The sequence below is a fragment of the Pimephales promelas genome, chromosome 7 (assembly GCF_988280905.1).
Source record: "Pimephales promelas chromosome 7, fPimPro1.hap1.1, whole genome shotgun sequence".
In the NCBI taxonomy this organism is placed as follows: domain Eukaryota; kingdom Metazoa; phylum Chordata; class Actinopteri; order Cypriniformes; family Leuciscidae; genus Pimephales; species Pimephales promelas.
Genome location: NC_142775.1, coordinates 23,650,267 through 23,666,508, shown reverse-complemented (window position 1 = coordinate 23,666,508; position 16,242 = coordinate 23,650,267). Strand labels below are relative to the sequence as shown.

Genomic DNA, 16,242 nt, shown 5'->3' with positions numbered 1-16,242 from the left:
GCTCATTTAAAAAAGATATTTTGTGCAAGTCTTACAGGTTTGAAACAACATGTGAGACAAGATTTAGACCAAATGTCCACCTTGCAATAAAAGAATACACAATGTATATTATTTCTAACCTGTGTGCGATGGCCGGTTTGTGGCCATCTCGGTGTCCTGGGAAGTCAGAGTGCAAGTAAGCCAGTCCTCGAGCCATGGTCTGAGCAATGAGACACAGCTCGTTCCACGTCACCACGTTGGCCTTCAGGTAGTCTGTCAGGGAGCCCTGCACACAGACAACAGAGGCGCTTGGATCGATCATGGCTGTGCTTCAGCCTACAGTATCAACAACTAAAACCTTTTAACTCCTAAGTATAAAATCAGCAATAACAAAGACTTGACTGCTGATAAAGTAACTCACTTTGAGCACTATTGTAGCACATATTGACTCAAAAATATTTAATCATCTTTTTATGAAAATGATTTATTTTGTATAATTGTATAAACCCTACAGGGCATCAACATGACATATGAAAAACGTTTCTTTTGTAATGAATATTTTGTCACTTCATTCCTTCTGCCCCTTAAGACCAACATAACACAATGTTTTATACAGCAAATTTACAACAGCAAAAGCGTTCAAAAAATAGCCATGCAATGTGATATATTAATTTTCTTTATCATTTATCACTTTTTTTGTCATGTTTATTTGAGTGTTCAGCTACTAGGATTGGTAATTTCAATGAGCAAAACTCAAGTCTTTCGTCTAAAGTCTTTCGTTCAAAGTCTTAACAAAAATGTATATCAAATAAATAAAAGACTTTAAATTTCATTAGAAACACTGCAAAAAAAAAAAGAATATAAAGTAATCCCTGCTGATAATGATGGCAGAGAGATTTTTAAATTTGAGAAACTAAAATATGGATCTAGAAATGTTCCTCCTATAAAAGGCGAAAGCCAATGCTGTCCAGCCCCCATCCAGTTCCAGACCTTTTCATGGTAAGCAGTGATGAGCCACAATTCAATGTCCAGGTTGCTTCCTCTCTTCTCGGCCCCGATGAAATGAAGAACGTTTTCATGCCTCATGCCAGGGAGATTGTAAATGTCATACTCATTCTGCCAAGACAGCTTGTCCTGCGAAAGACACAAAGTACACAGTTATTACAGCACACTGGCATGATGGGCAAATCCCTAAACACTGATCCACTGGTCAGTCGACATCAGTAGGTCTGCTAACTGACCATTAAAACAATTGACATATTGAGTATTAGCTGACATTCGCAATACACTAAGATTATTTAAGTATTTACCAGAGCAAATTATTACACGGGTGATTGATAGATGAAACACGATTTCACCAAACTCTAAGCTGTAACTCTAAGAGAGAGATGGCTCCTGTTAGGTGTGTTTCCACTAAGGCATTTTCATTTCATTTCAAGAAATACTTATTTATCTTTCTATAATTTATGTATTGTGATTTAATTTGTGAATATTTAACACTTTTCTATTGGAATATGTTGTAAAAATGTAATTTATTCCTGTGAATTTTAGCAGTCCTTTCTTCAGTGTCACATCCTTCAGAAATCATTCTAATATACCCAATTTTTCTGATTTATTCAGATTATTTGATGAACAGACATTTCAAATCCGCATTTATTTGAAATAGAAATGCTTTGTAACAATGTATTGTTTGTGTGCTTCACAGGCTGACACATGGCTCAGCTCCACATTTGGCTGTGCAATTGGTTAATCAGGTTAGATTAACTCATCAGCTTTAGAAGCTGATTCCCTGGCCTTGGGTCCACGTGGTACCTGAATGGGGAATATCTTCACTGCCACATAGTCATTAAGCAGCTGAGCCTTCCACACACAGCCAAAGCGCCCTCTTGCTTTGATTTCCAACAACTGCAGTGGCTTCTGAACCAGGGTGGGAGACGGCGGCATGGGTCCAGGGTCCTATAAAGACAACAAATAAGGAAGTGTAAGCTTTAGGGTTGGTTAAACAGACCAACTGCTGAAGACTTGGTGACCATCCTCAAACAATATGTTTCACAGCGACAGATTAGAGTGACACCATTAACCACCAAGGTCATTTCAATTAGATGTGTGTACAGGGAAGGGCCATTTAAAATGACCTTTACAGATGGACACTGTCTGGAATTTAGACCCTGAAATTAACCCATGACTCTTTTCTAATACATCATCTCCGTTTTGTTGATTACTGATTGCACAGAAATTGTGATCCCCACTTTAAAGGAATTCAGGGTCGTTTCATGCTAGATTTTATTTTCAATTTTATGTGCATGCAAACGTAAGAGAATGGGTACACAAGCACATGCAAATAATTTGTCTTCACTGCACCCTGACCTGTGAATCAGCATAGAGAAAATCTATTTGACAAATATAGGATCAAAACATCCAGATTGAATTCTTGGATTAAAATCAAGCATGGAGGATACTCTCATTTTGGTAGTTTTAGGTCATGTTTTAAAAATGTTTTAGAAAGTAGTCTCTTATGCACATCAACACTCTAATTCTTTCAACATACTGTAAAAAATAGCTAATATTTTGAAAATGTTTAAAAAACAATTTCCAAATCAATTTACTGTGTCCTTCCTGAATAAAAGTATTACTTTCTTTCAAAAATAGATATAATCTTACTAACCCTGAACCTTTTAATGTTTGTGTAAGAGAAGTGAAGAACACAAGCTACAGTTCAGAAGAGAAACATGACTTTATAGTTCTAAAGCCAGTAATCACCAATACATTTTTAATCGAATCGTGACCCCAAGAATTTTTAATCGAATTGTGAGATTCCAAAATATTCCTAACTATTGTGCCAGATCCCGTATATGAAATAACACAGGCAAATAATACTAGCTGATTGCGGTGATGTGGTGGGGTAAAGGTGGACCCATTTCATGCAGCTGAGCTGCATAAAGCTTTGACAGAAGAGGCTTATGGGAGTTGAAGTTCAGAGCTTGTTAAACATAATCCACAGCTTCTGTAAGTGGACCACAGATGTGATAATCAGCTGACCTAGTTTGTGGGTGCTGTGAAATGCATGCCATTACACCTAGAAGGATTGAACCTTTCTGAATATGCCTTATGCAGGCAGAGACTATTTAGCAGTTCATCTAAATGCATGAGTGTGCGCTGTCTACACCCGACATGACCTTTTCTGACCAATTATCCTTTGTCAGCAAAACACAATAGGCTGTTTCCCGCTTATCAAGTTAACTAATCCCAGTTATTCAAGTGAATCAGTGTAGGAAAGCAATATATATGGCATCTGTAAGCACAAACCCTGCCGCTAAATAAATGAAAATATATAAATGAAATATTTAGCAAAATATAAATATAAAGACAATACATTTTTCACTAACACAAATATAATTTTAGTGTAAGATACATATACATATAAAAGTGTATATCTTTTTTTTTTAAACAACAATTATTGTTGCAATAAGTACATATCGCAATAAATTAAAATGTAAACATAACCAATAGCCTACATTTTCTTTAAGCAAATATAAGAACAATTTAATTTTCAGAACAACCTACTTCTCAGTACCCACTTTTCCGAGTGCGAGCCAGGGCTTTCACCGGGCTGGGCCGCGCTAATAGCTAGTAGCACCGAGCCCAAAACCACGCTGCGTTTCTACCGTCAGGCCAGAAGCTCCGCAGCGCTTTACTAAAACCTGCCCATAACACGCCTCTCTGGAAGAACGTCACACACACCCATCAATTCACCAACAATTGGATGTTTTATCAGAAAACTAATCAGAAAGAAATCACTGGAAACTAGCGAGATTGCAAAAGGAACATGGCATTTTTGTGGTTTACTTTAAGATTTAAAAGCAATCATCAATGTTTTACCAGAGTTTTACAATAATAAGTGATTCATTGATCATAAGGAATTGATTTGGCAAGATTGCACATTAGTCACAAATAAATAAAGTGGTATTTACAGTTATCACAAAAGAAAAAGGATACACGTACTTAGTCGTGTCTCTTTCTGTTTATTTGTACTCACAGGACAGTATGTTTATTCATTTCTACAAATTTTCCACCAAAAATATGACTTGATGAGCTTTAGTACACTCGCAATACAGTTATATTTTCAGTCAGAGAAACAGAGGAAGCTCCTGAAAAAAAGGAGTTGCTTCATGTTATGACATATACAGAGATGAATATGGATCAGAGAGTCCAGTATAAAGAGACGAGACGTACTGACAGATCCAAAAAAAAAAAAAAAAAACATGATTGTGATAGCCTATATGATATGTCTTCATTTCTTCATCGAAATCAATTTGGCGGGCCAAAAAACCCTGGCCATTGGCCCCGACGAGGGCCGATCAAGCTCCAGAAGTGACAGTGGCCAGTCATTGGTAACACGGCTAGTGTTAGTCTTAAGTGCTTAAAGGGGGAAAAAAAACAGCTTTATTTGGCCTCCCTTAGAAAAAAAAAATACTAAATAAAATAGAAAAAATAGAAAAAAAAGTAAGTAGGTAGGATGAAGAAAGGCTGTCCACAGAGCACCTGCTGAAATGTGAATTGGAGTTCAAGCAAAAGTAGGACAAATGGAGAACAGGCACGTTTTTGGCACCGATTGTTCTGTACCGAGACTCCTTAGCATATGGATCTGGGTTGTTAACTTTTTTCCAAGTCCTCAAGGAAACCAATACCAAAGAAAAGTACATCACATTACAGTGGGCGGGAGGAGACGAGGTTAAAGAACAGAACATCCATCATGCAGAGAAGAAAACAAAAAAACGGTCAGGAGAAGAGAATACTTCTGAGCAGAGTTTCTGGTGCCGGTCAAAGTGACCAGCAGAGTTTTCGATTTACGGACATATTGATGAATGCCGGTCAAATAATGCCCCTTAATTAGTCAAGTTGAGGAAAACTGGAGGCAGGCTTAATGTAACTTCAAAATGACATAATCAAGCCATATTGAATGCAACATTTTTATTAGCCAAACATTCAAATAGACGGGGAAAAAAAACATAAACATCTGATTGGCGTCAATCAACACCATTGACCCTTCGCTAAGCCCCGCTCTCCCTAGTTACAGTTCCCTAGTTTTCTCCCTAGTTCCCTATTACAGTGTGAATGCACCGGTGTCAGACATTCCCAATGAGATAATTACTAATTTTTGGGGAACACGTAAAATATCTGAGAGAGCCAGACTAAAGGGACTGCAGTATGCATTCGAGGGATATATTCACGACATAATATGCAATCGAGTAGAGAATAATTTCATAAAAATTGAAGCTAAAGCCTATCGTCCCAGCTTAAGAAGCAGCGCCTCATACGCTGACCGTTAAACTGGGAAACACAAATTGAGGAACAGCTGTGTTCGAGCACAACAGGGTAAGTGAATGTGAAAATAATCTAAAATTAAATATCAAACAGTTTATCCCACTGCTTGATCCACACCCATTATTTCTCCCCTTGCCTTTTAGATTTTCGGGGGGAAAAAAATAAATACATAATCACTCCCCCATCCAAACTTTAAGGATAACGGCTATCAGATTTGCATAATCCATACACACAACTCTTTGGCATGTTTCCCTCACTCGAAAGCTTGCCAGACCTCCCATGCCTAGTTAGGGTTGCTAAGACATGATTGGCCAGTGGTGGTTTTCGGCGTGGCTTAGCGAAGGGTCAATTGTTTTTACTATGGTTTCACGTTCATAGTTTAACAAACCAATCCCCCTTCCCCACATAAAATATCTGAATAGTAGCCTATTGTTACTCAAGCAAACTTAATTATACACTCTCAGTAGGTCTCATTTAGCGGGTAACATTTAAATTGGCCACCATGAAATGACTCTTTGTCAAATGAACTGGAACAAACAAATGACTAGGCCTATAACACTGTCATTTTAGGCAACTTTTTCCACTATTTTGCAGTGCTGAATTGTGCAGCTGCCGACTTAAAATCAAAACTTCGCAGTGTCTCCACAACTTGCAATGCGCATAAGCAGCGTAAGGGCCTGTTCACATATCATGTCTTTTGCACACTTAAATTCGTTATTTCAAATGTAGGTGCACGGTATGCGCACTTATTATGGAAGCAAACATCTCATTGTGGATTGAGGTAGGACTGGTATTATTTTTATATTATTTTTTTCATTTATTTAATATGGAAATGGAAAAAATTACCAGTTTTTTGAAAGCTTCGTTCAAACGGATTTAGTATTTTCTCTTTGGCGTTTTAATTTGTTAATTATTTAAGTTAAAAAATATATATTTAGTGTTGACCAATTTTATGTTTTTTTTTTTTAATTTGTATTATTTTATTGTTTTTCTCTATTGCCACTGTCAGAAATGCAGCAGGTGCGTGACAGCAAGTGCTTCACGTCGCAGGCTTACGACATTGATAAGAGGATCGTTGTCCGCAGACTCAATGCTTGTAAAATGGCAAATAATCCTTCTGATCTTCTTTATACATTTTAGGCTTATTCTCAGATTCAGATTGTGTTAGCGGGGCAGGATTATTAGGCAATTTTAATCAGACAATTTGACCGGAAAGATTTAATTTTGTCGGACATTTATTTTTTTCCTGGCCAATGTCTGGTAATTACCGGACAACGGAAACCCTGCTTCTGAGATGGCAACACTTTGCTTTTACACAAACCGAGAGAGCTGACTCGTAATGATGGAGGTAAGGGAGGGAACTGAGCTCCTGAGGGGGACGCAACCCTCACCATGACCTCATATACCTACACCCACACAGGTCAGGGTCATGTTTACTTTTCCATTTGCCCAAACGTCAGTCACTAAACAGACACCACTCATAAACATGATGACAATAGGTCTTATGGGAAGTGTCTGCCCCTGGGGCCGCAGACGTGGATGGAGCCCAAGGCTGACATTTTTAACGCATTCCTTTTCCAAAATAGAGTAAAAGAAAGAACAACAAAGGTAATTTAAGAGGGCTATCCGTCTACCCAGATGCCTGTGGCAGATATAGTATTTCATTGAGCCGGTTACTGGAGTTGTTTGTGTTGTTCAAAGACTGAAAATAAAGAGACCAGTGGAAAAAGCCCAACGGACATTTGTTGAACAGGTGAAGCGTTCATGCATATATTAACCCTCTGAGGACGGATTGGGCGGTACTGCCCAAAATTACAAACTTTTACAAATGTGTACTTATCTTAAAAACTATTCAGGATAGGGATGCGTGGTCTTTTTGGCGTCTTCCTCCGATTCCGCTGAAAACAGTGATAACTGGACACCCGGCTTGTATACTCACCGGCAAAGGCCAATGAAATCGATGTTGTTTGGCAGATTCACAAGCAACAACCAATGGAAAAACTGCCGATGGAAAAATATTTTTCTTATATACATATTTTTCTATATATACGTATATGGCTAGCGAGAAAACAAGGAGAAAGTGACAAGGAGAGTGACAAGGAGAAAGCATTGCTTAGAAAATTCTAAGCATTCCTACATTCCTAAGAAAAACGCCTGGGACTATTTGTAAATGAAGTTCGATGTTATTTACACATCTTATTTAACAATTACACATGTCTGTCAAGCAGAAGGCTTTGACAAATATATTTTTTGTTCAAAAACTGTTCACGATTGTTGTGTGATGTGTGATTTTCAGAAAGAAATGACAAAAATCGAATTTTCCGTTTTTGAAATTCTCTAGTATATTGTACATTTTTCACTCATACTTCCTTTAAAAACACATTACATTCATGCTTATGTTAGCTTAGTGTCTTCTAAATCCATAGATACCACATAGTGTTCCATCTCCATTACATGTAGTTTATAAGCCCAAATGTAAAAATAGAGAAAACAGACCAAAAAGGGCTTAGTCCCCAGAGGGTTAAGTCTCATAGTGAACACAGATGTCCTTAATTCTTATATCTTAAGCACCCTACATTTTGCATAACTGTTTTTAAAAAATATAACTTAAGCAATATGTTTTTAGATATATCTCTTTCTCATTTGCTTTCTTATTTTATACATACTTTCTGTAAAAATTCAATCAGTCAGTCTGTTTTTGCATTCAGCCCACAAGGACAGCTCACAGAAACACTTGCCTTCATTACTTTGTGGTACATCACATTCTCATCACATTCAAGATGTATTAGCTGAACTTCTTTTTTTTTTTTTTTTTTGATTGTTACATTTTTGTTAATGCATGTCTGAATAATTTTAATAGATTAAATTAATCTGATGCAAATATAAATATACATTTTTTTGCACGCAAAGCTTTAAGCATTGTTATTAAGCCTACTGTACATTTCCTGTGTGGTAAAAATAATTGGATTTCTATAACAAAAAAAAAAAAAAAAAAATCCTCGCCATAAGGTCCATGACTGTTTACCAAGACTAAACCTTTGGAAGAAAGCAAGTGCAATTTGGGGCCTTTGATCTTTTGTGATTTTTTTTACATACAGTTGTTCATTTGGATGACAAATTTAGACCAAAGCAACACACAGCTGTTTGCTGAAACAAATGGAAGAGTAGACAGCACATGCTGTATACAATGTAATTCAAAGCAAAATCCTTACAGAACTAAAAAGACATCTAAGTGCCAGAGTGCTTATCAGAGTGCTTATCATCTTATCAGTTCTGACACAAGGATGGATAAAAGCATCAATGTGATGTTTTGTAATACATCTTCAGAATGGACTAAATCTGTGCAGCAATTGAGCAACAATTTTTGGCTTCACACACACTGAATGACTAGGCCCAACATTACTGTTTAAGCAACTTCTGGGAATACAAAGTGATTAAACAAGTTTTAAAAGGGCAATATCTTATATTTCTGTAGCATTTTATCCATCCCCCCTCCCCCCTCCGCCCTGAGGCCCACTTATAATGTTAATCAAGGTTTCCTGGACCAAAAGTTAAATATTCTGGTCATATTCAGTTTTTTTCATACCATTTTAAAGTTTCTGGCCCTAGGAATAAAACAGACTGCTTTTGCAGTTAGGGTGACATAGAAAATAATTGCTGAAAAACATAAAATATAATCTATATAATCCATATAATCACTATACTGCTGCATTTTTTTTTTTTTTTTTTTGCTGGGAGGTGGGAAAATCCAGTTTTACATAACATGATCCTTGAAAAAAAAAATAGCAAGGCATTTTTAATATTTTGCCGTTTAAGATTTATTTAGCTCATGGACGAACATCTGTCATGAAGTGCATTCATACAAAAGTAAGTAAAGCTCAGGACTCATTAGGGAATAATCTTGGTTCATTCCAGTTTTTAAGAGTTTTGGCAAAAACTACCACACAGATTGGCAAACGAGTGTTGCACAGGCCCACAGCTTCATATCCATTAAACTGATCAAACAACAGATTTTTCATGTGCAATTTGTGTGCTGAATGAGAAAATGTCCAAGGAGTGACGCTGATGCAACATGACAGTTTGCTATGAATCTTTCAATATGACTGCAAATGTTTCATATGCTAAGTACAATAAAAACACTTTAAGCTGTTCCCCATTCCCACATTCATGACATTCATCTTTGCATACATTTGCTGCATGCTTGGAGACGTGCATTCATCAATCTCAGTATTGACGTTTTACCATGCACCTAAATCAAGGGATCTCGGCCTGAATCCCCTGAATCAGAGGGGATTTCGATTTTGTTATCCGTGCACTGAAATTCAGAACATCACAGATTGATGAGGCAATGTGCAGGGATAAACGCAAAATAAAACCAGTGGGATATTATAGGAAAATGTGCTAACGAAAACAAAGGGGTGCTTTTGATAGCAATGAAAAAAAAAAAAAAGGTTTAAAATGAAGTTCCAACATAATCTTGAAAAAAAAGATGAATGAATCAGGCTTTTCTTACCTCTATCATTATATGAAAGGCGTGCTAGTTGAGGAAGGAAAGAGGAAATCAAGCGTTAGTTTTAGTTTAACGTATATGAGATGGGGAATTTCATGGTTTCTGGAAGAACGAGTAAATCAATTTCACTATTTCAGTAATAACTTCTACTTGCTGGCCAACACAACATATTTCTACAGGTTAACTCAATTTTGTCTGTCCAAAATATTTTTGATTTATGTCAAGCCAAAGTCTAAAATTCATAAAAAATAGGCGTTTTCTTTCTTTTGATACTTTAATGTGCAGAAACTAAAAGTAAGCTATTCAGAGGTTAACTTGTCCGAAAACGGGCGAACAAAGCTACACTGACTGAACCATTGCCTTTGGAATTGGACAATCTGTTTGTCCAACCAATAATTTTAGGATTTTGTATTTTTGCAATTCTATTTGATGCAGCTTATGTTGCTAAAAGCACATATTTCATCTTTAAGATGAAAAAGAAATATACTGGTTCAGGCTTTGGCCTCAAGTCGATATTCCGATTAAAAATCTTGCCTTATGTAGAAGAATTTCTGGCTTGTGTGCAATTTTAACTTTATATAAATGAATATAACTGGAAAGAATGAACCTTCTGCCCCAAGGACACCACTCAAGTTGCTGCTCTCACCTGAGGCCAAACCTGCATGTTACAGCAACTGCCAGACTTCCACAAGATACAGAGAGACTTCTTCAAATAAAACGGAAAACTAGGAAAGTTTCACAATCTCAAAAAAGAAAACAAAGAAGATAGATAGTTTAAAGAAAATTGGCCATGAATCATTGTTGTTCAGTGAGTACAACAGATATCCCTGCATTCTCATTCAGACTTACCATACTCAACTCAAAACAACCAACACTTAGCACAAAGGTTTGTGCAGGACTTTTTGGGAAACTTAGAAAATTATAGAGAATATGGTGTTTTCAGAGTCATAACGCAACAGTAAGCACATCCTCTTATCCATACCAAATAATATTTTTTTAAAAGCTGGAAAAAATATATAAAAATGATTTAGATGAAGTGGCACATGTAAAATATTATTTACTGCCATAAACAACACCAAAACAAGTTTGAAGAACTGAGCATTGTAATGCACAAGAGCTAAAACCTGAATATAAAGAAATGGAACCAAGGCAATGAGTTGCACATTAATGCAGGAGCAGACCTCATGGCTTTAAACACTGCACAACGTGTTCAGTTGCCTGAATCTCCGTTCTTTCCTGAAACAAGAAATTCCCTTCCTCACCATGAAGCCAAGCACTTAATGCTGTTAAAGCACACTGTACTATCTCTTGAGGGGCATGTTGGGTCTTGGGCCCTTGTAAGAAAACTGTTAAATAAGCGTCTCTCTGCCTTCGAAATGGTACGAGACTCTAAAGTGGAGGCTTGGGGCCAAATGCTTCAAACTAAGACATTATTTTTAACTCCATGTTTTAAAAGGGCCTGAGAATTGATGGAGGAATGTTTCAATTAGAGCTATACAAAACAATGTTGATGACAACTGATAAGGGCATCATAAAATGATTCTCATTTATGTTGATGCATACAGCATGCATTACATCCCATGTAAATGCATACAGCAACCGCCATCAGGCAACCATACAAATTCAAAGATGGACCCATTTAAATTTAAATAAAGATTTACAGTGCATTTAGGAGTTTCAGTGTAGACGATTATAGAGATGATACAAGTGAATGAATGAACTGACCAAGTTACAGGGAGACAAGAGAGTAGTCTTTAACCAAACGTATATAGTAAGACAAATCTTGTGTTACTTATATACATATTTAAACCATTGTGAAAGTTAAGCTTAAAGCTTTGTATAAAACTCTAAAAAGGAGGGATGCTCCGATCGATCGGCTGCAAATCGGTATTAGCTGATAATCCCATTCTACGACTCGATCGGTCCGATCTTACATACCGACCCCAATTTGATGTTGTAAAACATGCGGTGGCATCAAACTTTAGCACCGCAGTCGCCTGTCATGTTGACAGCCTGCAATTGTTCAGTTTAAAAAAGTCTTTAATGAGCCAAAGTATCCTAAAACGGATAGTGTTTTGCGCAAGCTCTGCCTATTAAAAGGTTCACTGTAAAATGAATATCGAAATCAGTATCGGCCGATCAAGATTACAAGAAATTGGTAGTCGATATCAGTATCTGCAGCAAAAATGCTAATTAGTGCATCCCAACTAGAAAGGGAGGTGGTAGCAGCAATAGAATGCATCAAAATACAACACACACTGTTATTTATCAACAGAAACTGAGCAAGGTAATGGAAGGGAATGGTTTCATCAAGTATAAAGATAACTTTAAAGCATTTCTCTGCACTCACTTTCCATTACAAAATAATTTCTGGCAATCTCCCAACGTTTGTGGCTCAGTGGAGTGACAGCTTCGAGGCTTTTTTCATGATTAGCCACGCACTCCCTGGATTATCACGGACTACATTTCCCATCACGCACCTCCCTGGACTGATTATACCACACACCATACACCTGCACTGTGGTGATTGTTGCACACATCTGCCTCTCATTTACACGACCTTGGACTGTATACCCCATTTCTGATCATTCTCTGCCTGCTTCGACTTGTATTTTTACTGGACCTTGCTTCTCGCCGCCTGCCCCGAGCATTGCTTGTCATCTGGTTTGTCTCTGCCTTTTCTCCATTACCTTGTTTACTGGTGTTGATCCCTGCCTGTCTGACTACTCCATAAAAGCTGCATATGGATCCCCTTGAGTCTGCTGAATCATTACAGCTTTAGATACAATTCTGGATGAAATAAATTAATATACTATAAATTAATATCAATCCAAAAATGTGGAGTAAGATTTATTTACTCACAAAGGCTGCATTTATTTCATTAAACAAAAGTAAAAATTTAAATATTGTGAAATAATACTAAATAAAATACCTGTTCTCTATTTAAATCAAACATTTTAAAATGTAATTTATTCCTTTGTTTGGTTCGCTTGGGTTGAAGAATGGCTGCCGCTGGAGAATTGAGATGTGTAGATTCAGCCATCGTGGCAGTTACTGAAGATGTAGACAGCACATTCATTTTAAAAGAGAAACAGAGAACCGTGATCAAGGCATTTGTAGACCGGAAATATGTTTTTGCCGTCTTTCCTACAGGATTCGATCTATCCAATTGAGGCATTTTTTCTTGGTTCGGTTGAAACACACCCAATGGAGCGGTATCAGTCTCACATTCTTACTAGAATCTGAGTATGACGACATCATCAGGATACAGTGTCACATGAATTCTTCCGAAATCATATGCTCAATATTTTCAGGTTTTGTTGATGAATAGAACGTTTAAAAGAACAGCATTTATTTAAAATAGAAATCCTTTGTAACAATGTAAAATGTTTCATGTGTTCTTTCTTTCAAAAAAAAAAATAAAATAAAATAAAATATTACTGACCCTAAACCTTGAAACAGAAGTGTAAATGTATATGAAATAAAACTTTCTCCGCCTCCAAAACGATTTTCTTTTTACAGCTGACATCACCAAGCCTTATTTTCAAACACGTTCCCAACCACCAGTCACATACAGACTGCTTTTCACAATCCAATTAAGAATTAAATTCCAACAATTTTAGCAGTTACAGAGAAAGAATAATCCATTATGGAAGTTGCAAACTCAGTTTTTTATTGACTAAGTGTTGTAATAGTCCCCGAAGAATTATGCCTGCTGCACTAAGAACAAATAAAGCTTCCAGCAAATCAAAAACAAGTTTAGGCTGATTGTGATATCTGATATCAGCAGTAATGTGGGGATGGTTTATCTGTCAGATCTGACCTACATAACACTGAAACTCAATCGGGGAATTCCAAATGCTCACCTGACTCAAAGGTAACCCTTTGTGCTACCATACGGTCCCATATATCATCCCAGCACACGCTTGTAAATGGATCTATTCTGACCTGCCAAAGATGTCCTACAAGTAAAGATTTCCCCCCCCCACAGGCCCAGTAGTGCAGATTTTCACTTCACTGAATCTATAAAGCTCTATTGTGTAGTTCAGAAGTAGATGTGAATCTTAACACTAGACACACACCAGGTGTAAAGGTCACCTGATTGCTCATGTCTTGTATTATGTCATTTTTGTTTATTGTAAGAGAAGCGGGCATCGAAACACAACAGTGTCCGGACAGATCTCGTTTGATTTCAGCTGACAGTGAGTTTGAGCTTGAGCTAGTGTGACATTGAGCACATTAGATCCCTGAATTCACTGTCATTCACGTCAACAGGAGGTTCTGCCCAGGGGAAATAACAGCGCCCCAAAGCACAATTTCTAGTGATATGAAGATTTCCTGATACACCGAAACTCTCTCTCTCACACACTGAAATAAGACTTTTATTCTCATTTTACTAAAAGTGAATCAAAATACATGCATAATATACGAAAAGTATCAGGTTACCTGGGTAGGCACCAGAACAGGTGGATACGCCAGCTTGTGATGCCGATACATCCAGAAGGACAGCAAGACAATGGCAGCGATGCCCATGATGGGCACGATGGAGTATAGGAGGGTGCTGAACAGTGATGGCTTTTGGGTGAAGGGGTTGGATGTTGCTGGGGAGATAAAATGAACGAGAGACATCAGTATCAATCAATTACTGTATGTACTTTTAATGTACTCTACCATTGAAAAGTGTGGGGTCTGTAATTTAAAAAACAACATTTTTCAAAAGAAGTTTCTTATGCTCACCAAGACTGCATTTGTTTGATCAAAATACAGTAAAAACAGTAATGTTGTGAAATATAATTAGAGTTTAAAATAACCATTTTCTATTTTATTACATTTTAAAATGTAATTAAATCCTGAGAGGCAAAGCTTATTATTTTTATGGATGGTACAAAAAAATAATTTTTAAAATTAATTAAAAATTTTTTGATGAATAGAAAGTCAAAAAAGGTTCAAAAGTCTTTACTGTCACCTTTGATCAATTTAACACTTGTACTTGCTGAAAATGTATACATATAAAAAAAAATAAAAACAATTTGACCTTACTGACCCCAAACTTTTGAACAACATTGTAATATGAGACCAAAATATTACTAACTAGGAAATGACAATTCACACATTCTGTCGTGAGTTCCATTTACTTTTAGTCCTTTAGCAGACGTTTTAGCCATTGTAACTTGCAAAATCAATCACAAAATGATAAAAATAATGACAAATATGAAACATTAAAAATCCCCAAGACCCTTGTGTTTGATTCAATGTGCTTGTGTTAAGGCCTCCTTACATACAAATACGGTTACACTTTATTTTAAGGTGACCTTGTTACAGTGTAATTAAACATTTAATTACTGATTAATATTAATTAATACATATTAATATAGGGTTAGGGTTAGGATTATGTTTGGTTTAGGGTTACATGCATTTGGTTATGCAAACATGACAGTTATTATTGCTATAGGAACTATATGTAGAATATAACAAGGACAATGTAAAATAAAGTGTGACCACTAGGGATGCTCCGATCAGGATTTTTGTAGCCGATACCGATTACAGACTGTTTTGTCATCATGATTGACCAATACAGATCCCGATCATTTAAGCTTTTATACAAGTAATAATTAAGCTCTCTGCTGAATGTCAGTGTTTTTCTCAAGTAATACCACAGACATATTTACAACAATGCTATAGATTGTTGTATTAATTGAGAATAAAAGAAATAAGCACAACAAATATTAATTTTACAATGAGCATTTTAATAGGCCATTTAAAACAGGGCTTATGCAAAACACTATCCAAATGAGGATGCTCGTTAAAGAGCCAACAAGACTTCATGTCAAACTGAACATAATTACAACCCATAAGGCGTAATTAAACATTGGCCAATATGTGACTGAGGACAAAAACAAATAGAAACACTGCAAACTCCGAAATTAACAAAATGAGTAGTCTGATACAAAAATGATCAGGAATATTATTCAGCAACTGCTGAGTATTTGAGTCATTTCTTCCTAAGTCCTACTTAAGTAGGCAAGGCAGGATTCTCTTTATGCTTTTCTGCATTTTGGGGAGAGAGTCCATTCCTCTTTTTATCCAAAACATGTGGCAGTAGTTGTGCTGAATTGTTGCTCATCATCAACACACGAGTGCTAAACTTCAAGCAAATAGAAATAGAAATACAACATAAATTGCATACATTTACCAAATAGAGAAAAACAGTGCATGCATAATCTTCACAAGACTGTTTGATTAACATGAATGGCAAAGACGGCAGCAGCTTTATTAGCCTGCTTTCACTTTAACACCGAATGCACTGTTTACGTTTACGAAGATACTCGGGCATTTTGACAAACAAGCCCAGTAAGAGAAGTGCTCATACGCTGTATGAGCTGCAGCTTTAAGTGCGCACGTTCCATGACTGTGCGCTCAGTCAGAAC

General features: G+C 36.7%; 1 protein-coding gene across 4 annotated transcripts in view; it reads right to left on the bottom strand.

Annotated features, from left to right (window-relative positions):
- acvr2aa (activin A receptor type 2Aa) overlaps window positions 1–16,242 on the bottom strand; it is a 50,327-nt gene that overhangs the window by 5,459 nt on the left and 28,626 nt on the right. For 2 of the 4 annotated variants that reach the window (XM_039655386.2, XM_039655388.2), the window contains exons 4-8: window positions 14,261–14,415; window positions 9,818–9,841; window positions 1,792–1,935; window positions 970–1,113; window positions 120–265 (exon numbers count right to left, since the gene is read on the bottom strand). In XM_039655386.2, the coding sequence (XP_039511320.2) occupies window positions 120–265; window positions 970–1,113; window positions 1,792–1,935; window positions 9,818–9,841; window positions 14,261–14,415 (613 nt within the window). The remainder of the gene's footprint in view (window positions 1–119; window positions 266–969; window positions 1,114–1,791; window positions 1,936–9,817; window positions 9,842–14,260; window positions 14,416–16,242) is intronic. The other 2 variants (XM_039655387.2, XM_039655389.2) reach the window with 1 other exon arrangement.